The following is a 20,813-nucleotide window of genomic DNA, read 5'->3' as shown; positions in this document are numbered from 1 at the left end:
CGGCCCCCATCGTCTTCTCTTGCCTCACGGATCAGATGAGCATTGCCACCAATCACCACCTGTCAGACGTGACTGCTCCTTCTTGTCTTGGCTGCCTCGACGCACGAGAATCAGGCATCGGGAACGTTGTTTCAGCGGAAGGCTTCCGCATATCAGAGACATTGATGTGGTTCAGTCTTACGTCAAAAACATTTTCTCTGTACTGTTTCAAATCCCGAGTCTGGACCTGCAAGATACGTCGCATAGTTAAGCCGCAACAGGCACACATCTTTGGCAAACAGTAAACACACCAACATGGACGACCTGATCTTGTGTACGAATCAATTGTAAGAGCCTCGTCACTTGCGAGCCTCTTTGAACGTGGAAAAGATAATCTACATGCATGGGTGTTCCTCGACCATAATGTTGGTAGAACCCTCCAAGAAACAACGGTCAACTCGTCCCTGAAATGCGTAGGGTAAAACGCGAATGACAAATGACCACCCTGAGCCCCCCGTTGGAAAACCGATACACCTTGATGATGCCCTTTTAACTCCCTGAAAAAAGAGATCCTGGCTTGTTTCCTTTTCCCTGAAATTGGTTATCCCGATGAAAGTAGATAATCCGCGAACAATGAGAAAGCTTAGGCCGGATTGCTGCAGCCCGCACGAGCCGTACGCACGCTACCCATGTCGCTCAGCTCTGTTCCATCGCGGTCTTCCTGTTGGCTTGTCTTAAAAGCGCGCTGGGCGTCGGCAAGAGCGTTGATGGATCTGGGCTTTTTCTCGAAAGAGCAGATGGCTGCAAGCAGCATGGCGCCGCAAACACTGGTCAAGAAGATAATCTGGTCTTTGAACGCGACCGCGTAAACCTCCTGAATACGACGTTGAAGTTCCGGGGTGAAGTGAACGGAGGCCGTGGGAGTCGAATGCATCGTGTCGAGCTGTGACGAGTTCAGAATGTGGACGAGTGAGTCGATGCGGTTGTGGAAAAGGACAGTGCAAACAGCCACACCGATACAACTGCCCAGCACGCGAGCTTGAGCAATAAGTCCTTGAGCAACAGCCTTGTCCTCCTCGACAGCAGCGACGATGGTTGAGGCACCAAAAGACACTCCAACCCCAAGTCCGACAATGAGAGTGAATCCATAGGCGGGCACGAAAGACGAATCGACGTTAGCGAGCGACAGCATGAGCCCAATTCCAAGAAGTTGCGTAATCGATGCCGCAACCATGAGGTAGGATGTGTGGTTGAACTTGCGGCAGATCGCACCAGCCAGGAAGGATCCAACAGCAGTGCCTGATAGCATGGGAAGGAGGTGAACTCCAGCACTGAGGGGAGTCGCGTGTTGCAAGACCTGCATGCGTTCGGGAATTGCAACTGTCAAGACAACGTAAGGGGCTCCGGTCAGGAAGGCGACGATGAGACCGCAGATGTAGGGGCGGCGGTGGGCGAGAGCGGCGGTGAAGACAGGCTCCATGTGGACGCATCGAATGTGGTTATGGTGTTCGCAATACTTCTTGTTAAGGAAGGTCTCCCAGCCAACGAAAATGATCCAGCAAAAACCAGAGGCGCAGAAAGCCGCGATGATTTGGACACTGTTCCACTCGTAGACCCGAGAGCCGCCCCTCTCGATAGCGAAAACGAGGGTGATGGAGGCAACAAGGAGGCTCATCATGCCGATGAGGTCAACCCTCATAAAAGCACGCAACGAGAAGATATGGTGCGCGCGGCGCTCGGCCGGAAAGAACAGCATGATGCAGGTGCTAGCGAACAAGCCGATGGGTAGATTGATACCGAAAATCCAGCGCCAGCTGACCTTGGAGGTGATGGCTCCTCCTAGAACCGGACCCAAAAGGAAAGCGAGGGCGAGAGTGATACCGATTAAAGCTCCCATGTGACTCGGGTTCTTGGCAGGACCATGTTCGAGGAGGCAGATTTGAGCAAGGCTGTAGAGACCGGCACCTCCAATGCCCTTCAAAGCGCGGAAGATGATCAGGGATGTCATGCTCCAAGCGGCGGTGCAGCCAGTCGAGCAGAGTAGAAAGATGGTCCAGCTGACAAAGAGGATGAGCTTTCGGCCGTAGATGTCGCTTAGCTTGGAAACACCGACGGAGCACCCCATGTACGTAAGGAGGTAGGCGAGAAGAATCCAAGAGGCATTGGCGTGGTCTTGAAACTCCTCGGAGATGCTCATGAGAGACGTGGCGATGACTGACGTATCCAGAGTCGAGATGAACAGGCCCAGAAGGATACTACGAAATCAGCTTGTATCGTCGGAATGGAAGCATGCTCTTTTACCTGAAGACGAGAAGAACGCCATGGACCTTGTCCGAAAGACGCGGCTTGCGTTGGGGACCACTTTGTACCTGAGGAGGAGAAGAATTGGCGGCGGCGAATCCAGCAGTGTCGCCCAGGGATGGGTTGGGGTATGAGAGAGGCTGGGCGATTCGCTCGTTGGACGCGGCAGGTTGCTGAGGGGCTTCCATAGTGAATGACGATGAGCTCGATCGACCGAGGACGCGGAAGTTTCGATTATTTCGGCAATGAGTGCGAGAGGCAACGGAAGTATCTCAACCTCTTCCTCGAAAGAACTTGGAGCACGTCTTCGATCCTTGCTGTCGCGGAGCACGGCTTGCAGAGACGCAGATGGGGGATCCGAGAAGTAGAGGAAAGGAATTGAGTTGATAGTAACCTGTGGGAGGATGAAAGGAGGGAAGGAAGAATTGTAGATTGGGTGTGGGAAGTGAGGGGGAATGGTTGAGGCAGAGGAAGGGGAAGGGATGAAAATTTGGAAAGGGTTTGACCGGACACAAAGGGGAAGGGCAGCTCTGGCTTCACAACACAACTTCTTGCCCTACCAACCCTAAATCAGATCTGGAGGAAGCAATCAAAAGGCCAAGAGCAGAAGAGACTTGCCCTCGCCAGTAAGAAGTAATCCTCTTGAGGAAAGTGAAGGCAGAGCCTCAGTGTTGCTGATGCTGATAGGTCCACGGTCACCTGGCCGATGTAAGAATGATGTCGTGGTGAAGGTTCCTTCAAGGCGAGAGCATATGTGAGCACACTCCTGCCCCTGGCTGAACGTGGCAGACAAGACAGAGTGAAGAGGGAGGGGAGACACAGCTGCACACCCGTTAGCCTGGGGCAGCGGCCATAGTGCATTACATATAATGATGGAAGCCCTCTCGAAGGCAGGCAAGATCCCCAATGCATCTACCCAGAATGCCCGAGACACCTACTTTCAAGAGCAATGCTAGCAGCACTTCTCGCCAGCCTGAGCTTGAAATCTTCTCTAACAGTTTCACCCAGGCGAAGACACGGATGATGACGGGTGCTGTGCGAGGTTGGACAAAGCTAGGGCGTCAAGACTTGACGAAGGCCATGAAGGGTCCCTTTCTGTACCTTGCATCCACCTGTACCGACTGCATAACTCAGGACAAGATGTCAGTCTTCTACCAAGTCTGTAGCCGAGATGTCAAGGGAAGTCCAAAGGCACTTTGCCAGTTCCCTGGGGGCATTGTGCTTGTACCAGTAGATTCGCCAAATCTGACAGTGTTGGTTTCTCAGATACGGTATCGTCGCCACCATGCAGCCAAGGACACCTCCCGTTGTCGTACCACCCCGAGACCCTTCACTGGCCGAGGCCATGGCTGTCGTAAGTGAGCCACTCAGGTGAGCTGAGGAAGTTGGGGGCATCTTATAACAAGCGACACTGTTTTACCCCGGCTCAGGAGAGCCGGCTCTGCAGGAAATTGACTGGCTGTATATTGTTGCTGCTGCGAACCGACCGTGTCACCTCGTGCCTCCTCAGCTTTCTGGTCTGAGAGGCACGAGCGAGGCGGGGTGACGAAACTCCTGCTGGATCGGTGTACCTCCAAATGCCACCACGCTCTGGTGCCTTATGCGTCAAACCCCCACTTGGGACGTTGTGCCGTGAGATGCCTCGTGGTTGAGTAGCCATCATCCCGAGACCTGATCCGCAAAGGCGCCACAGGATCCTTCAAGAATGCAGCTTTTGCGAACGATCATATTCAGAATGCAGAGTAGAAGTCGAGATGGGATAAAACGAACGAGATTTCCTCGGCTTGGTAGGCTAGAAAAACAAAGGCCATTGAGCCTGAATCTTGTGCGACTTCGCGTTGAATTCCCTTAATGGTCCGGAGAAGCGCGGGAGAAGTGATGCTTGCTGGAGATCGGAGCCGGAGAAGCGGCAAGTCCAAGCGTCTTTTCATAGGATAAAATGGTGTGTGTGCCACAAGCCAGTGGAGGGCACACCTCTTCATCTCGACTTCTCAGGTGTTGTACTTCATGCTGTATCACCCGAAGTCGTTCGTCTTGGCAATCGACTGGTCACCTTTCAACATGAAGCCAGTGCCAATTCCAACTCGGGTTCAGTTCTCTCCCACGATTGGTTCCACAGGCGAGATATGCTGGCGTTCTGTGGCTGGAAAGGGGATGAAGATGGCTGCGACCAACCCCTTGTAAAAGTAAGGATGAACTGAAGGAGGCACGGACCATAGACACTGTGTGTGAAGTCGGATCGGATCAAGTTCGGACCGAAGTATACTGACCTCTCTTTACTACATGCAGGGGGGCTTTGGACCACCAGCTTCTTAACCCTGTCAAGGTCAACTGAACGAAACAAAGCAGTTATCTGGAATGCAACCTTCTTGATATGAACTTCAGTATTCATGCTCCAGCGATCATATCAGCAGATCCAAATCCGCTGCTCCGGTGGTTATGCCATTTTCGACGACGTTCGATGTCCGGTCTGCCCGCTCTGTCATACGATTGGTTTGCAATCATGTCTCAATAAGGGTTCCTGCATGTACCATGCTGGCACATCAACCAACATCAAAGATGCCGCCTTTCCAAGAGCGGATTTCCTCGGCTTTGAGGTCACGCTCCACGACAACGTCAAGTTAGCTGCGGATCAGAAGCTTGGATTTGGATGGTGGTGGGTTACAGCGGCTTGGGGGCGAGGCGGACAAGACTTGCTTCGAATGCAGTCGTTCCACATACGGCCAAATTCAAACTGTGCTCGACGACCCCATGCTCTCGATACCGGTGGACTGCTCTGCCACAAGGCACGGTTATCAAGTGAAGCCGCAAGTCCTTGCCGACCCGTTGAAGAGGAGCCTCCATCTCGGGGACGGAAGGATTGGTATTTTTAGGGGGGCAGTGCTTCTCGCGGATGAAGAGCAAACTACTGTGGTATTTCAGGAGTCAATCACGGGACCCTCTGGAGGTGCCTCGGGCGTTCCATGTGTCCTCGGCCCGAGACTGAACTGTGGAACTGGAGACTTGGGACTTCTCTCTGATACAACCCGCAGCTAGCATGAGGACGTGAACTCTGACAATCGTGATGGCAGGAATGCTGACATTTTGCAACCCAGTTGCTCAGGTCATACTGTCTGACGTCCCATCCCTCGAAAACGTGGGATGATTGGCAGCCCAGCACCGTGGCAAAGCGTACCAGAGTCGTGATATCGACACTGACTCGGGACCCCCTTTCCGACCTGGCTACCTCCCTCACTGGTCGTACTACAAACGCTCTTCATGATCTGGGGTACCTTGAGATGTAGGATTCATCAGCGCCCAATACGCCCGAGATTGAAGCTGCCATGGGCTGTGAAGTTGACAACACCAGCGAGCTAGTGTTCCTGGTACATTTTGTTTGAGAAATACGGTGAAGAGGACGTTCCGAGGCACCATCCCGACCAAATATGGGGATATCTGCAAGTTGAGCCCTAGCTGCAGCAACGTAGAACAAAGTTTCTGTCACCTTCCCACTGTTCCCTGCGGCCCCCAACGGCCCTATGTCAGAGGGCTGATTGCATGTCAAAGCTGACTGCGCCTCCACCTTATTCTATTCCAAGCTCCTTCCGACAACTTTGAGGTCATCGTCATCCAAGGTGTCGTTCATGCGCAAGATTCTTATAGCCTTCGATGACTTTTGGCCATTGCCTTCCATAATCACGGGCCAAGGGGCCATGTCATAGATCAGTTCTCAAAAGACGTTTGGCTTACTTATACCCATATGGCAGCCCTTCATTCATGATCATTGAACAAAGAACAAGGCCTACAATAACAGTCAGATCTACATGAAGGCGGCCTTCTGCACATGCCGCCGGTCATCTACACCACACCAAAAGAGTTGCGTTGACCCAAAGGGGCAGCTTTTGGGGTCCAAGAAGCCTGAGCGGTGACTAGAAGAGTATTTACCTTCGGAAGAACACCGCTGCTTCTCTGTGAAGAAGGGGGGTTGCATTTGGTGGCGGTTTCCTCAAGTGTTGACCACGATCGGAGCGGCCCATTCACCCTCACATTCACTTCACCTCCACACCTCACCTCACGTCGACACTAGCCCTTTTCGTCAGGGCACCCGCCCTCGTTCTTCACCTTGGTCTGTTTACTTTCAGATCAAGAGAAAAGTCTTCTCCATCTCAAATCGTCTGAAAACTTTTCATCCTTCCTCACCTTCTCTTCCTCCTGGACATCTCCATCTCCCTCTTCCTGCGTCCTCCCCTTCCAGAGCACTCTACACAACAGGAGGAGCGCTTCTTTCACACAAAGATCATTGTACAAACGCATTATTCTACTTGTTCATTCTTGCTGATTGCACAATCATTTCTTTCACGATACCCCGTCCGAGTCCCGTTCGAGTACGCGATCTGATCGTGTTGGGATGGACAAGAATGAGAAGATGGAGGACATCGCCATCATTGGCATGGCCTGCCGCTTCCCCGGCGACGCCACGACGCCCGAGAAGCTCTGGCAGATGATGGTCAACAAGGAGTCTGCTTGGTCCGAATTCCCCAAGGATCGTCTCAACATTGACGGATACTATCATCCGAGCGGCGACCGTCAAGGCAGCGTACGTATCTGACAATTTCACCCCATATTCCATCGTCTGATCGTGCGAGATGGCTGACTGAGTGCTTCCAGATTTCTTTCAAGGGCGCGCATTTCATCAAGAATGACGTAGCTGCATTTGACGCGTCGGTAAGTGCTGCGATGGTCACGCCTATCGCTATCTGTTGCGTTTCTTTCTGACATTGTCATCTAGTTCTTCTCAATCATGGCCGAAGACGCGAAAGCGATCGACCCCCAGCAGCGCTTCCTCCTCGAGGTTTCCTACGAGGCACTTGAAAATGGTATGTCGCCTCTTTCGTCCTAAGAGAATCCAACTTAACATGTCCCAGCTGGTCTTCGAACCGAGGATCTCAAAGGCAGCCCCACGGCTGTCTACGTCGGCTCTTTCGTCAAAGGTATGTTCTGGCTGCGGTCCTTGTCTCACTCAATTCTAACACTCCCTAGATTACGAGCAGATATGTCTGCGTGACATGGACTGGCAGCCCCAGTATGCTGCAACTGGCACCGGAAATGCCATCATGGCCAACCGTGTCTCTTACACATATGATTTCAAGGGCCCGAGCATGACTCTCGACACCGGCTGCAGCGGTAGTTTGGTCGCGGTTCATCTGGCTGCGCAAGCCCTCCGCACTGGTGATTGCGATTTGGTAAGTCTTCCGATGAAAACAAACGTACTGCGCATGCTAACGTTTCAGGCTCTCGCTGCTGGCGCTGGCTTGATTCTTACGCCGAACACCATGATGCCCATGACTGCTCTCAACTTCCTCAGCCCCGATGGCAAGTGTTTCGCTTTCGACTCCCGCGCCAATGGCTATGGTCGTGGAGAGGGTATTGGCTTCGTCGTCTTGAAGAAGATGTCTCATGCTCTCAGAGACAACGATACCATCCGAGCCGTCATTCGCGGCACCCACGTCAACCAAGATGGTCTCACTACAGGTAAGTCACGGCATATGATCCAAGTACAACTGAAAATGCTCTAACCACAACCACAGGCATCACGCTTCCCAGCAAGGAGGCTCAGGTCGCCAACATCCGCAGTCTTTACTCGAAGTACAACCTTGAGATGCAGCAGACCGCCTTCGTCGAGTGTCACGGCACCGGAACCCAGGCCGGAGATTTCAGAGAGCTCAGCGCCATCTCGGAGACACTTGCTGCCGACAGATCGAAGGACAAGCCCATCTTTGTCGGTTCTGTCAAGACGAACATTGGCCATTTGGAGGGTGCTGCAGGAGTCGCTGGCCTGATCAAGGGCGTCCTGCTCACCGAGAAGGGACAGATCCCTCCCAACATCAACTTCAAAAAGGGAAATCCCAATATCGACTTCGAGAACTGGAAGGTGAAGGTAGGTTTCGCAATCGCTTCGCGCCCTTGAAGTTGATGCTGACATTGATATCTCAGGTGCCCACCGATCTTACCAGCTGGCCGGTCGACGGCCCTCGCCAAGTCAGTGTGAACTGCTTTGGCTTCGGCGGTACGAACGCTCATGCTGTTCTTGACGAGCCCTCGCGTTACTTTTCCGCTCGCAAGATCGTGGGAAACCACAACTCTACCATTGACGCTGATTCTAGCCTTCAATCTAACCCTGTTGCTCCCAGTGGCCCTCAGCTCTTCGTGTTCTCGTCAAACGAGCGCAATGGTGTTTCACGCGTCATGAGCACGCATGCTCAGCACATCGGCTGTGTTCCCAAGCTGCCTCAGTCTGATGCCAACGACTATGCCTACACGCTTGCATGCCGTCGCTCCGTCATGGAGTGGAAGGACTTTGTTGTCGCGAATGGCCAATCCGAGTTGATCAAGAAGCTTGCCACCAGAAAGGATCAAGATTACATTCGATCAAACCGCGACAGCAAGCTCAAGATCGCATTCATCTTCTGTGGACAGGGTGCCCAGTGGCCTCAGATGGGACGCGAGCTCATGTCCTTTGGTCCATTCAAGGCCAGTCTCGAGGCTGCCGCTGCTTACATCAAGACCCTTGGTAGCGACTTCGACCTCATCGAGGAGATTATGAAGGACAAGCAGGAATCACGCATCCAAGAGCCTCAGATCTCGCAACCTGCCACGACCGCCATCCAGGTAGCGCTGGTCGATCTTCTCCGTGCTTTCAGCATCGCCCCCAGCAGTGTCGTCGGTCACTCTTCTGGCGAGATCGCGGCAGCATACGCGTCTTCTTGCATTGATTCGGAGACTGCCTGGGCGTTGGCCTACCACCGTGGCTACAGCGCTTCACTCCTTCAGACTAATCCGCCTCAGATCAAGGGCAAGATGTGCGCTGTGAGAATGTCTTGCGAAGATGCTCAGCGTTACCTCGAGGACAAGGCTCAGCGCAGAGATCTCGGCATTGCCTGCGTGAACAGCCCGACCTCAGTGACGATCTCTGGCAGTGCCGGCGACATCGATTGGTTGCGAGACGAGTTGAAGAAATGTCAGGTTCTCTGCAAAATCCTGGATGTTGACATTGCTTACCATTCCCGCCACATGAAGCTGGTCGAGGAGGACTACAAAGAACACATCAAGCACACTCACACGACTGATTCTCCTACCGGAGTCCAATTCTTTTCTTCGGTCCAAGGCCGTCTTGTTCAGGGCAGCTCTCTCGGATACTCATACTGGGCAGAGAACCTGGTTTCTCCCGTTCAATTTGTCGAAGCTGTCAAATCCTTGATGGAGTCTGATCATCAGCCGGACCTGCTCATTGAGCTCAGTCCCCACGGCACTCTTGAGTCGGCCCTTTCTGAGATCATCGACGCGCACAGTCACAACATCAAGCCGGCGTACTTGCCGCTTATGCGTCGCTTGAAGGATGCTTCTGTCACGGCTCTCGAGGCTATCGGCGGTGTTTGGGCGCGGGGATACCCGGTTGATATGCTGAGTGTCATATCGAAGTAAGTCGTTTGGGATTCTCTTTTCTGAGCCGAGCTAACCAATTTCAGGGGCAACGCCACGGGTTCGTACAAGACGCTCGTCAATCTGCCTTCATACCCTTGGAATCACCAGAAGCAGTTTTGGCACGAGTCCCACACCTGCACTGAGCATCGATTCCGCAACTTTGGCCGCGAAGACCTCATCGGAGCTCCCTCCCCTGACGCCACCACGTTCGAGCCTCGCTGGAGAGGATTCTTCCGCATTGCTGAGAATCCTTGGGTGCAAGACCACCGCGTCCAGAAGACCATCGTATACCCAGCTGCGGGAATGGTGACCATGGCCCTCCAGGCTGCCAGCCAATTGTCGATGGACATGACCGACGTGCTTGGCTTCCAAGTCACCAACTTGCGCATCGAGCGAGCCATGATCATCCCGTCCACCGCCTTCGGACTCGAGTACTCGCTCAACCTGAAGCAGATTACAACGAAGCACGAAGCCGACCCCGAGTGGGAGTTTTCCATCTACTCGAAGCAGGAACAGGGCGCCTGGATTCGACACGCTGACGGTCATGTCAAGATTCGACGAAGCACCACTGCGTCTCCTCTTTCTACGGGTGGCAGCAAGGAGAAGTACTCCGAGTTTCAGGCGCTGTGCGACAAGTCGCTTCCTCCGCGTCAGCTGTACGAAATCCTGGATGTCGTGGGTCTGAACTACGGCCCCTGCTTCCAGAACGTCGTCTCCATCTCGACCTACCGCAACTCTTGCATCAGCAAGGTCCGAGTTCCGGATACGAAGTCCAAGATGCCCTGCAACTTTGAGTACGCCCACGTCATTCACCCGGCGACGCTTGACTCGATGTTCCAGACGCTCTTCGCCATCGACAGCAAGCCCATGGTCCCGTCCATTATTGACAGCATCTTTGTGGCCGCCAACGTCTCGCGCGACATCGGTTACGAGTTCACCGGATACGCCACAGCTGAGAGATTGGGTCTTCGTGACGCCAAGGGATCCATCACCATGGTCTCTGGCCAGGACGGCTGGGACTCACCTTCTGTCGTTGTCGAAGGCTTGCACCTCACAGCCCTCGCGACTCCTTCGGTTGAGGACGGCGGCTTCATCCCCAACCACCGCAACCTGTGCTCCGAGATCGTCTGGAAGGAGAATTGCGTGACGTCTACCACTGAAGACTTCGACCACATGCTTTCACTGGCGGCGCACAAGTACCCCTCTCTTGCTGTGCTGCAGTGCGGCGGTAGCGAGCAACTGGCCAAGCACGTCTTGGAGGTCCTGTCTGAAGGCGGCGCCCCCCGCGTGTCTCGCTACACTGTCCTTGATGGTTCGACATTCTCTGTCCTGAAGAAGAAATGCGAGCATTCCTCAGCATTGAACGTTTTGGAGCAGCGCAACTGGCCCGGCGACAAGGAGAAATTTCCCAGATACAACATCGTCATCACCGCCAAAGATTCTAGTGTTGACCAAGAGGACGCATTCAACCTTCTTGCTCCAGAGGGTCTGCTCCTCAACGAAGTCTCGCACCTCGCTTGCGATGAGGGAACGGATGACTTGGATGAACTCATTCAACCAGCAGATGCTCACCATCTCCGCGCTACGTACGAGCTAGAGGCGGACGGTGCCATGAGCCCGTGGGTAATCGAGCAGCACTTCGAGGCGCGCTTCTTTGTCAACAAAGTCGATATGGCTTTGGCGGGCGAGGTTGTCATCATTGTCCCCGACGATGTCGTTCTAGAACTTGTAGGTCTTGTCAACGCTCTTATCCAGCTCTTCCTCGACAAAGGCTTCAAGGTCATCATCAGCACTGTGTCTAATGTCGAAACCTTTTACGGCAAGAACTGCATCTCTCTTGTTGAGGTCTGCGACAACTTTGTGTACAACTGGACCGAGGAGCAGTTCAACGACTTCCACAAGCTGCAAGAGACCGCCAAGAGTGTCTTGTGGGTTACTCGTTCGGCGAACCGTCATCCTACGGATCCTCGCAACGCGCCCATCATTGCCCTTGCTCGAACAATCCTGTCTGAAGACCCCCAGAAGACTATTGTCACTCTTGATCTCGACGCAGATACCTCCATCGACTCGGCTTCGCTGCCGCATACTATCTGGACCGTTGCAGAGTCGATCCTGACGAAGTGCCAAGAGGCTGAATTCGCCGAGGAAGACGGCAAGCTCTACATCCCGAGACTCATGCCCCTGAAGGCGCTGAACAAGCTGATCGAGAGCGAGTCGCGCATTCAGCTGGAGAACGTGCAGGTTTTCGACCCGCCTGCTGTCAAGACTTCTTACGAGATGGTCATCTCCAAGCCCGGTATCGCCGCCGACAGCTTCCATTTCGTCGAGAACCGCTTCACGTCGCCTCTTGGCCAGCACGAAGTCGAGATCAGAACCGTGAGCGCCTCTCTGTCTAGCAACGACCTTCAGACTGCCATGGGTCGCACGACCGAAGTCAAGCTTGGTCTCGACGTCATGGGTGTTGTCACCAGAGTTGGATCCGCCGTGAAAGACTACCATCGCGGCAAGCAGGTTATGGCCATCGTCCCCGGTGCCTTCAAGTCGGTTCATCGCGTTGATCAGAAGCTTGTCAAGTCTGTGCCGCTCCCCATCGAGCGTTGTCACTTCACTCCGAGTGGCTTCATCGCTGCCTCCTACGCTCTTCAGACCATCGGTCGTCTGTCTTCGAAGAAGAAGGTTCTTATCCACGCAGGTGCCAGCGCGTATGGCCAAGCCGCTCTTCGCATTGCGAGCCAAATTGGCGCTGAGATCTTCGCGACTGTTCTCAATGATACTTCGGGTGACCAGCGAAAGACCCTTGGAGACGCTCACGGTCTGCCTGAGGACCACATCCTGAATGCTAGCTCGGAGTCATTCGTTGCTGATGTTCTTGCCACTGGCAAGGTGGATGTCGTCTACAACCCGACTCAAGAGCACATCGTGATGAACGCAAAGTGTGTCAAAGCATGTAAGTCAATTCTAATTCTCCATTCATCTCTATCAAAGCTAACAAGTTTACAGCGGGATGCATCATTCAGCTCGCGGACAAGACTGGATCGGCTGTCCAAGCCCCTATCTCGACCACCACGTTCGTCAAGCTCGACCTAAGTGTACTCCTCGAGGAAGACCCCGAGCTCGTCATGGAACTCTTCCAGCACGTCGACCAGCTCATGCCGAAGCGCATGCCAAAGAACTCCAGCCTCCAGTGCGACCCCGTCCGCCGCTTCGACATGTCCGACTTCGAGAGCGCCTTCAAGCACGTGGACAAGGAGCCTTACCTCGGCCTGACCGTGATGGAAGCCAAGCCTGAGACCTGTGTCCCCGTGGCCAAGGAGATGCACACCAAGTCGCTTGCCTCGGTCATCGAGCCCGACGGCACTTACGTCCTCGCAGGCGGTCTTGGAGGTCTTGGACGCAGCATCGCCAAGCTTCTTGCAGACAACGGCGCCAAGAAACTGGTGTTCCTGTCGCGTTCTGGTGGCGGACCTGATGCTGAGGCTTTTCTGAAGAGCCTGAAGGGTGTTTCTGCTCGTTCTATCGCGGTGGATATCATGGATACGGATGCTCTGAAGCGCCTTGTGCCTGAACTTGGAAAGGTTTCTGGAGTTGTTCAGTGTGCTGCTGTGATTCAAGTATGTCCTCGTCTCCCCTCGTTCTTCCCCCTCATCGTCTTTCCTCTCCATCGTCGTTGCCCCTCGCCATCGTCTCTCCTCACTGTCTTTCGTCATTCACTAACATCAATCATAGGACGCTCTGTTCGAGAAGATGACCCACGCCGACTGGACTACTGCTTTTGGACCCAAGGCCGTTGGCGCCTCCAACCTCGTCGACGTCTTCGGCACCGACCCCTCCTCGCCCTCGCCCGCCCCTGCCCCTTGGTTCTTATTCCTCTCCTCCGCCTCTGGAATAATCGGAAACCGCGGCCAAGCCAACTACGCCGCCGCCAACGCTGTCCAGGACGCCCTCGCCCACAGCGTCCCCCGCGCCTCGTCCCTCGACCTGGGCCCCGTCCTCGAGGCGGGGATGCTAGTCGGGGACGAGGAGACCCTCGGAAAGCTCCGGGGCGCCGGCTTCTACGGCATCCGCCACGACGACTTTATCGAGATGGTCTCTCGCGCCATCACCGGCGAAGTCGTCCCCGGCGTCCGCACGCCCCCCCAGATCGTCTCTGGCGTCGGCACCGGCGGCCTCATCCGCCAGAACAACCCCGGCGACCCCTTCTGGTCCCGCACCGCCATGTACTCGTACATGAACACCGTCGACATTCCGGTAACCGCGCCGGACGACAACGCCGGACAGGGCCCTGGCGAGGACGACGTCAAGAGGATGCTGGCCAAGTGCGGCGGACGGGAGGAGGCGGCGGTCATCATCACCGCTGGCCTGGTCCAGCTCTTGGCGAAGGCCATGAGCCTCCTCCCGGAGGAGATTGATCCGGAGAAGGCGCCCAGCGCGTACGGCGTCGACTCCCTCGTTGCCGTTGGCATTAGGAATTAGATATTCCGCAACGCCGGGGGAGTCGATGCCTCGGTCTTCGAGATCCTTGGGGAGACGTCGATCAAGGGGCTGGCTGGTGTTGTTGCAGAGCGCGGAAAGTGGTGAATACGGGGTTGAATATGGGGGTAATGGCAAGGAAGGACAGTGTGGATAGACGGGGAGATCGTACATGACCAGGCCGCGTATAGGCGACGTCTTTAATAACATTCATTCATATATAAGTTCTCTTGGTGATCTTGCTATGCGGTGATGTTCCTCTTGATGCCTTATCTAGGAGTAATACGACGTCTTGATCACATTGCGTTCCGTTCACAAATGGGACCTACTGTACGTCGTGATGTTCATCTGATGTCTCTGGTAAATGGTCGCAATATCATCATCCTTCAAAATGAAAACCCTTGGTGGTGTCGGCAGTCGCTCCTAGCCCTTTCATATGTGCTGATGCTCAACTGATGACACCTTGTATCTGTTTGGACTGAATACATTGCCGCAAGGAGCACTACTTCAACACTTGGAGCGTACGGACTATCTGGGCCGGAAGACCCTGGTGGTGTCGGCAATCGCTCCTAGTCAATTTTATCCTTGCCCCTACTTGAGTCTAAAAAGTACGCAGCCAATAATCAGCCCGAAGCGACCTGACCCGTGCCAAAATGCAAGATCACTTTCGACAGGGTTGATTTCACGAATGATTGGGTGACCAACGGCCTCTCTCACCGTCGGCCGGCCAAGCCCGACTCAGCATGCCAACTAATGGGATTGAGGCTCTGGGCTGGCGAGTGATGGAGAAGAGGCGACGTAAGGGGAAAGGAAAGCGGCAGAGATTTATGACCAGTCAGAAATGGCAAGGCGGCCAAGCCGTCGCATGCCTCACACAGGTCGACTTTTTCTTCCCTTTCCGTGAGACTAGGAAGAGTCGTGGCACCAGCAGTTTTCGGTTGCGGCTTGGGGCTGACTGCGGGCAGCCGGGTTGTTGAGACATATGTAAGGTATGCCTTGAGAGAAATACGGAACTTTGGAATGCGCAGGATCGCAATTCTCTTTTTTTCGATGATGATGATGATGAAGGCCACCTTGATACCTTGCCGTAACCAAGGTAGGAGGCTGAAGCGGGCTTGTCAGTAGCATGCACATGAAAAGTGTACTTCTCAGAGCAGTCAAACCGAATGGGATGAACCGCAGCCTCATTGAAGGCAAAATTTTAAGAGAAGGTGCCTGACCTCACCTGGCTGAGGGAAGGACAAGCGGGACCACGGCGCAGTGCGGCAGCACATTGGCGACACCGAACGACTGCTTTAGGATGGAAGGTTCGGGACGGCAGGTGCTGCATCATATACTGCATGGATGAATGGAAGGCCGGATGAACGAACTATCAAAACGCCGGAAAGTACCTACCAGGCGAGGCTCTACTGAGGCATTGCAGTGCATGATGGTCAGTGTCGACCGAGCCTGCCTCAACTGAGTCCCATCCCTGCAAAATTGACGAAGTACTTTCCAAACGCAGGCAGCGACCGGGGGAGGTGGGGCCGCCTTCACTGTCCACCGGGCTAGGTACCTCCCGTGCTCCCCCAAGTGCCTGAGGTGCGGTTGCCACAGTACCAAAAGTAAACCACGCGCCCCCAATTAACGCGTCGCGCTTGCCCTCCAACATGACATCAATTAAAAAAAGGCACCACTGATAAGATAAGGCGGCAAGCGCACTTGTCTACCTCCCCCGGTGAGTTAAGGAAAGGTGAGGTAGGTACCTACCAACGGCCCAGGATCAGGGTCCTTCCATGGGCATCTTCAGCGATCACGAAGTCGAGAAGGCAGAAAGAACCTCGCCTTTTTTTCCTCGTCGTCGCACTTACCAAAAGAACATCCCCCACATCACAGCTTAGGACTACGACGGTTTGGGGTTGCCTGGCAGGCACGATCCGACAACTCCCTCCTTCTTCTGTGCACCTTCCTTCTCGTCGCTCTTTCCATCCGTCATCTCTCCTCGCCATTTCCGTCCGTTGGCCGCCCCTCCTTTTTCTCTCCCGTCCACCTCTTCTGCCAGCGCCTATTTATTACCCTTCCACATCGGCAAGCCACCGTCTAGGTTTTGAAGGTACCGCTTGGGAGACTTGGCTATTGCAGACAATCCCACAGCCTGCAGCGCAACCTCAATTTCTGGACCAACAGATGTTGCAGCACCGCGCCACCCCAGAGTACACCTACACCTGGCTGCCTTCTGCAGGTCGCCTCATTTGACACTGCCCGCACACCACTGCGTCCGCCTCTGCGCGACCGGGACGACAAAAATGGCTGACGGCCCCGTCGCTGCCACCGACGAGGCTCTTCGCGCTGCTGCCGAAGAGCTTCTCGAAGCCCAAGACGAACACGACTTTGAACTCGCCATCGCCCACTCCCTCGAAGACGGTCCCGACGACGCCCACACGAGCCCCGCAGAGAAGCAGGAAGCTTGGAAGAAGGTCGAAGCTTCGCAGAAAAAGGTCGAGGATAAGAAGCGACAGAAGCAAAGCTTGGAGAAGTCTTTACAGGCGGCCAAGAAAGCGGCCGAGAACGCACGCAACCCCTCGAGCAAGAAGAACGGCAAGATGGATACGTTCCCGATCGATATCAACGGCTGGGGAGGTATGTGTTTCTCCTCTTGTTTCTCAATCTGCTCTGGGACATACCTGTCATCACCGCACTGGTTGCCGCCGCGATGTAGGCAACTGTCTCGGAGAGGGCCTGTTTCACTTCATTCTTGCTAGCCCGAAAACCTCTGCTTCGCATCCGAAGCCATCATCACTTCACTTTCTGCCAGGCCTCCTTCATGGCCAATCCCTTTCTTTCCAGCATCCTATACATCCTATTCTTTCGCGATATATAAGAACTTCACAGACTGACTTGCTGCAGCCACATATCCGTATAGGACGCCGAATGCCGCCAGCTCCTTGACGGTTCAAAGCATTCCGAGGACCCCTTGGGACATGGGCAGCTCAGGTTATGCACAGCCTTCCCCTGCTGGCAGCTCCTTAACCCCGCAGTTTTTCGGCAACGATGGTGGTCGATCTACGCCCTCCAACAACAAGAGATCGCATGGATCTACCTCGTTCGACTATTCTAGTCAGGGTCGCAACAAGGCTCCGCGCACTAACGATGCGTCGGCGGACGTCATCGACCTTACGGGGTAAGTATTCATCTCAGTCTAGCATCAAGGATGAGAATACAGACCGTGGAGAAGGAAGACAAGGCTAACAAATGCCAGGGACGATGACTCGATCAACGCATCCGTCTCGCGCTCGAGACAGCAATACCACCAGCAAAGACACCAACGGCCCTCAGCGGCGAGCAGCTGGCAGGGTGGCCCAGCAGATATGTTGTCTGGTGGCTCGGCGTTCGGATCAAGCCCCATCCCTCCCGAGTTGGACTTCCAGTCTGGCTTTGATCAGTTTACGAGCCAGTATTTGAACGGCTTCCCTGACGCGGGCCCAGCCTACAATCAGATGAATAACTTTGCAGGGTCTTCATCCCGAGCAAGCGCTACACCCAATCCCGGCTTCGATTCCATGCCCTCCATGCCCGGAGCCTTCATCTCAGACGAGGAGGAGGATTACGAAAGCCCATTCGTTTCTGCCAGCCAGTACCTCCGCGGACAAAGCCACCCTTACCAGCCCGCTCTCAGCACCGCTGAAGCCATCAGTAGAACTAGGAATTTCAACTTCATGGATCTGACTGACGGGTCGGGAAACCCCCTGGATGCTCGTGTTGCGTCAATCATGCAGGATATCCACGATGACCCTCGAAGATCCCGAGAAGAAGTCGAGGCGCTCTTGAAAAACGTGCACGCAGGCATGGACATCCCCGAGGATGATCGTGAGGGAACACCGGATGCCATGAGATATCCTCTCTACGCTCACCAGAGAGTTGCTCTCACTTGGATGAAGCGTCAAGAGAATGGAACCAACAAGGGAGGCATTCTTGCCGACGACATGGGCCTGGGAAAGACGATCTCTGTCCTGTCCTTGCTGGTATCTCATAAGGCAGAGTCCGGCCCCAAGGTATGTGCTCGTCTTTTGATCTGAACTTTTCACTCTGCTGACCTGATTTCAATAGACGACCCTCATCGTGGCCCCACTCTCTCTCATTCGGCAGTGGGAAGAGGAGATCAAAAAGAAGATCAAGTCGGACGATGCCCTTTCGGTTTTTGTGTTCCACAACCAGCAAAGGATGAAGGCAACGGAGCTCATGAAGTACGATGTCGTCTTGACTACTTATGGAACTTTGGTATCCGACAAGAAGAAGCTGGCAAACTGGTGGAAGGATCTGAACGGGCGCCAAGCCAACACCAAGACGGATCCTAGTCTCGCCACCGCAGTCTCCTTCTTCCACCCCAATCATTCGATGTTCTACCGTGTGGTTCTGGACGAGAGTCAGATGATCAAGAACCACAAGGCGCAGTCATCTAACGCGGCTGCTGCGCTGCGAAGCAAGTACCGCTGGTGCCTGTCAGGAACTCCGATGATGAATGGCGTCGACGAACTCTACTCACTGTACAATTTCCTCAAGATCAAGCCGTACTGCGAGTGGACGGCGTTCCGCAGGGCTTTTGGAGTACTCTTTGGCAAGAAAGGCGACCCCAAGGCCCAGGCGATGCGCAACCTCCAAGTTCTCCTGAAGGCAACACTCTTGCGACGCACAAAGACCTCCGAGATTGACGGAAAGCCCATTTTGCAGCTGCCCGAGAAGACAGAGGAGGTTGTGTACGCCGAGTTGGACGAAGACGAGCGTCAGTACTACACGGATCTGGAGACCAAGTCCCAAGTGCAGATCAACAAATACCTTCGCAAGGGCACTCTGGGCAAGCACTACTCACACGTCCTGGTGCTGCTGCTTCGTCTGCGCCAGACTTGCTGCCACCCTCACCTTCTTCTTGACTCGGATGAGGCGGTTCCTGACGTGGATGATGGGATGCTGGAGCGCGTGAAGCAACTTTCTCCTGCAGTCGTTCTTCGACTCACTGAGAAGTCTCGCGCTCTCGATAACGCCAACGCCGACGCTATTGACGAAGGCTTTGAGTGCCCCATCTGCTACGACATAATGCCGGATCCTACCATTCCCCTTCCGTGTGGTCATGAGCTTTGCGCTGGCTGCCTGAAGCAGCACGTTGATAACGCCAGACGCGACAACATTCGGAATGGTGAGGAAAACGGCCACGTTAAGTGCGCTGTCTGCAGAGGCCCGCTCGATCCGCAAAACATCATCACCTTCTCAGCGTTCAAGAAGGTTCACATGCCTGATGAGAATAGCGGAAGTTCAGAAGAGGGTGAAGAGTCTGACGGCTCTGTTTGGAGCGACGATGAAGAAGATGAAGACGACGAGGTCGCCGAGGACGCCGACAAGAACGGCAACCTCAAAGACTTTGTCGTCGGCGACGACATCTACGATAAGATTAGTGATGATGACGACGATAGCTCGTCCGCCGGCCCACATGCCACTCCGGAGCCGAAGCGAAAGGCGTCTAAGAAGAAGGGCAAGAAGAAGATTACATCTCCTAGTAAGGAGGACAAGAAGAGATTGAAGAAGATCAAGGGTACCATGTTGCACTCTCTCCGCAAAGACGCCAAGAAGAATGCTACTGCCTGGCGAGATTACACCAAGTACCTTAGCCACCACTGGCTCAGCTCGGCCAAGGCAAGGGCTTGCATGGATCTTCTGCGCCGGATTCAGGAGACTGGCGAGAAGACCATTGTGTTCTCTCAATGGACCATGTTGCTGGATCTTCTCGAGGTGGCCATGAAGAAGGACGGCCTCAACATTAAGCATTGCCGCTACACGGGCGAGATGACCATGGCCCAGCGCGACAACGCCGCTTTCGATTTCACAACCGACCCTAGAATCAAAGTCATGCTGGTCTCGCTGCGAGCTGGAAATGCTGGTCTCAACCTCGTTGCCGCTTCCAACGTCGTGATCATGGATCCATTCTGGAACCCCTACATTGAGATGCAGGCTATTGACCGAGCACATCGTATAGGTCAACAGAAGCCCGTCAAGGTCTACCGCATCCTGACCCAGCAGACGGTCGAGGACCGTATTGTGCAGCTTCAAGAGAAGAAGCGCGAGACCGTTGATGCTGCTTTAGATGAGCGCGAGGGTGCCAAGTTGGCCGGTCTGAGCTTGACGGAACTGCGTTTCCTGTTCAACCTCTAAGCAAACACCCGCAGCGCACCATGCCACACGTAAGAACCGTGTTCACGCAGTATCCGACAAAATTCGCTTTCCGCCCATCCTGTTTGCGCTATGAGCGCCGTCTCTTATTCCTTGGTACCGTATCTGGAGTCCGGCAGAGGAGGAAAAGGCCATGTTCATGGAATGTCACCTGGGAGGTTTACGATTCTTACGACTTTTTTTTCGTCATTTGCATTACTACATGGGCTTGGCTGGCATAGGAAGGTATGGGAAGGAACACGGTCATACAGGAGACGCTTCACAGCGGGATACCAGGTAGATCAGATAGAGATCAATTGCTAAAAGACCTTTCACACTGCATAGGTCCAGTGATAGTGGCGTCAAAAGTCACAAAACGCACTTGTACGAATCAGGGATGCTCATGAATCGAGAACTGTTGGTGA

At 54.3% G+C, this 20,813-nt stretch overlaps 3 protein-coding genes across 3 annotated transcripts; 2 read left to right on the top strand and 1 right to left on the bottom strand.

Annotated features, from left to right (window-relative positions):
• Positions 1–622: 622 nt before the first annotated feature.
• Positions 623–2,468, bottom strand: bmr3 (Multidrug resistance protein 3; the record flags this gene model as incomplete). Its single annotated transcript, XM_036643978.1, has 2 exons — positions 623–2,234; positions 2,281–2,468. 2 exons carry the CDS (start codon positions 2,466–2,468, stop codon positions 623–625), a joined length of 1,800 nt encoding a protein of 599 aa, XP_036490387.1.
• Positions 2,469–6,685: 4,217 nt separating this feature from the next.
• FUB1-0 (Reducing polyketide synthase FUB1) lies at positions 6,686–14,214 on the top strand (the record flags this gene model as incomplete). The annotated part of the gene is made up of 11 exons (XM_036643977.1): positions 6,686–6,856; positions 6,928–6,984; positions 7,049–7,136; positions 7,185–7,250; positions 7,300–7,502; positions 7,551–7,791; positions 7,848–8,197; positions 8,254–9,737; positions 9,786–12,688; positions 12,742–13,352; positions 13,468–14,214. 11 exons carry the CDS (start codon positions 6,686–6,688, stop codon positions 14,212–14,214), a joined length of 6,921 nt encoding a protein of 2,306 aa, XP_036490386.1.
• Positions 14,215–16,496: 2,282 nt separating this feature from the next.
• Positions 16,497–20,391, top strand: CGCS363_v012127 (putative ATP-dependent helicase; the record flags this gene model as incomplete). Its single annotated transcript, XM_036643976.1, has 4 exons — positions 16,497–16,830; positions 17,098–17,371; positions 17,450–18,242; positions 18,298–20,391. The coding sequence occupies 4 exons, from the start codon at positions 16,497–16,499 to the stop codon at positions 20,389–20,391; spliced, it is 3,495 nt and encodes a 1,164-aa protein (XP_036490383.1).
• Between the last annotated feature and the right edge of the window lie 422 nt (positions 20,392–20,813).

This window comes from Colletotrichum siamense, assembly GCF_013390195.1.
Source record: "Colletotrichum siamense strain Cg363 chromosome Unknown KSG_Cg363_contig08, whole genome shotgun sequence".
NCBI lineage: Eukaryota > Fungi > Ascomycota > Sordariomycetes > Glomerellales > Glomerellaceae > Colletotrichum > Colletotrichum siamense.
This window is presented reverse-complemented; position numbering and strand designations above follow the sequence as displayed.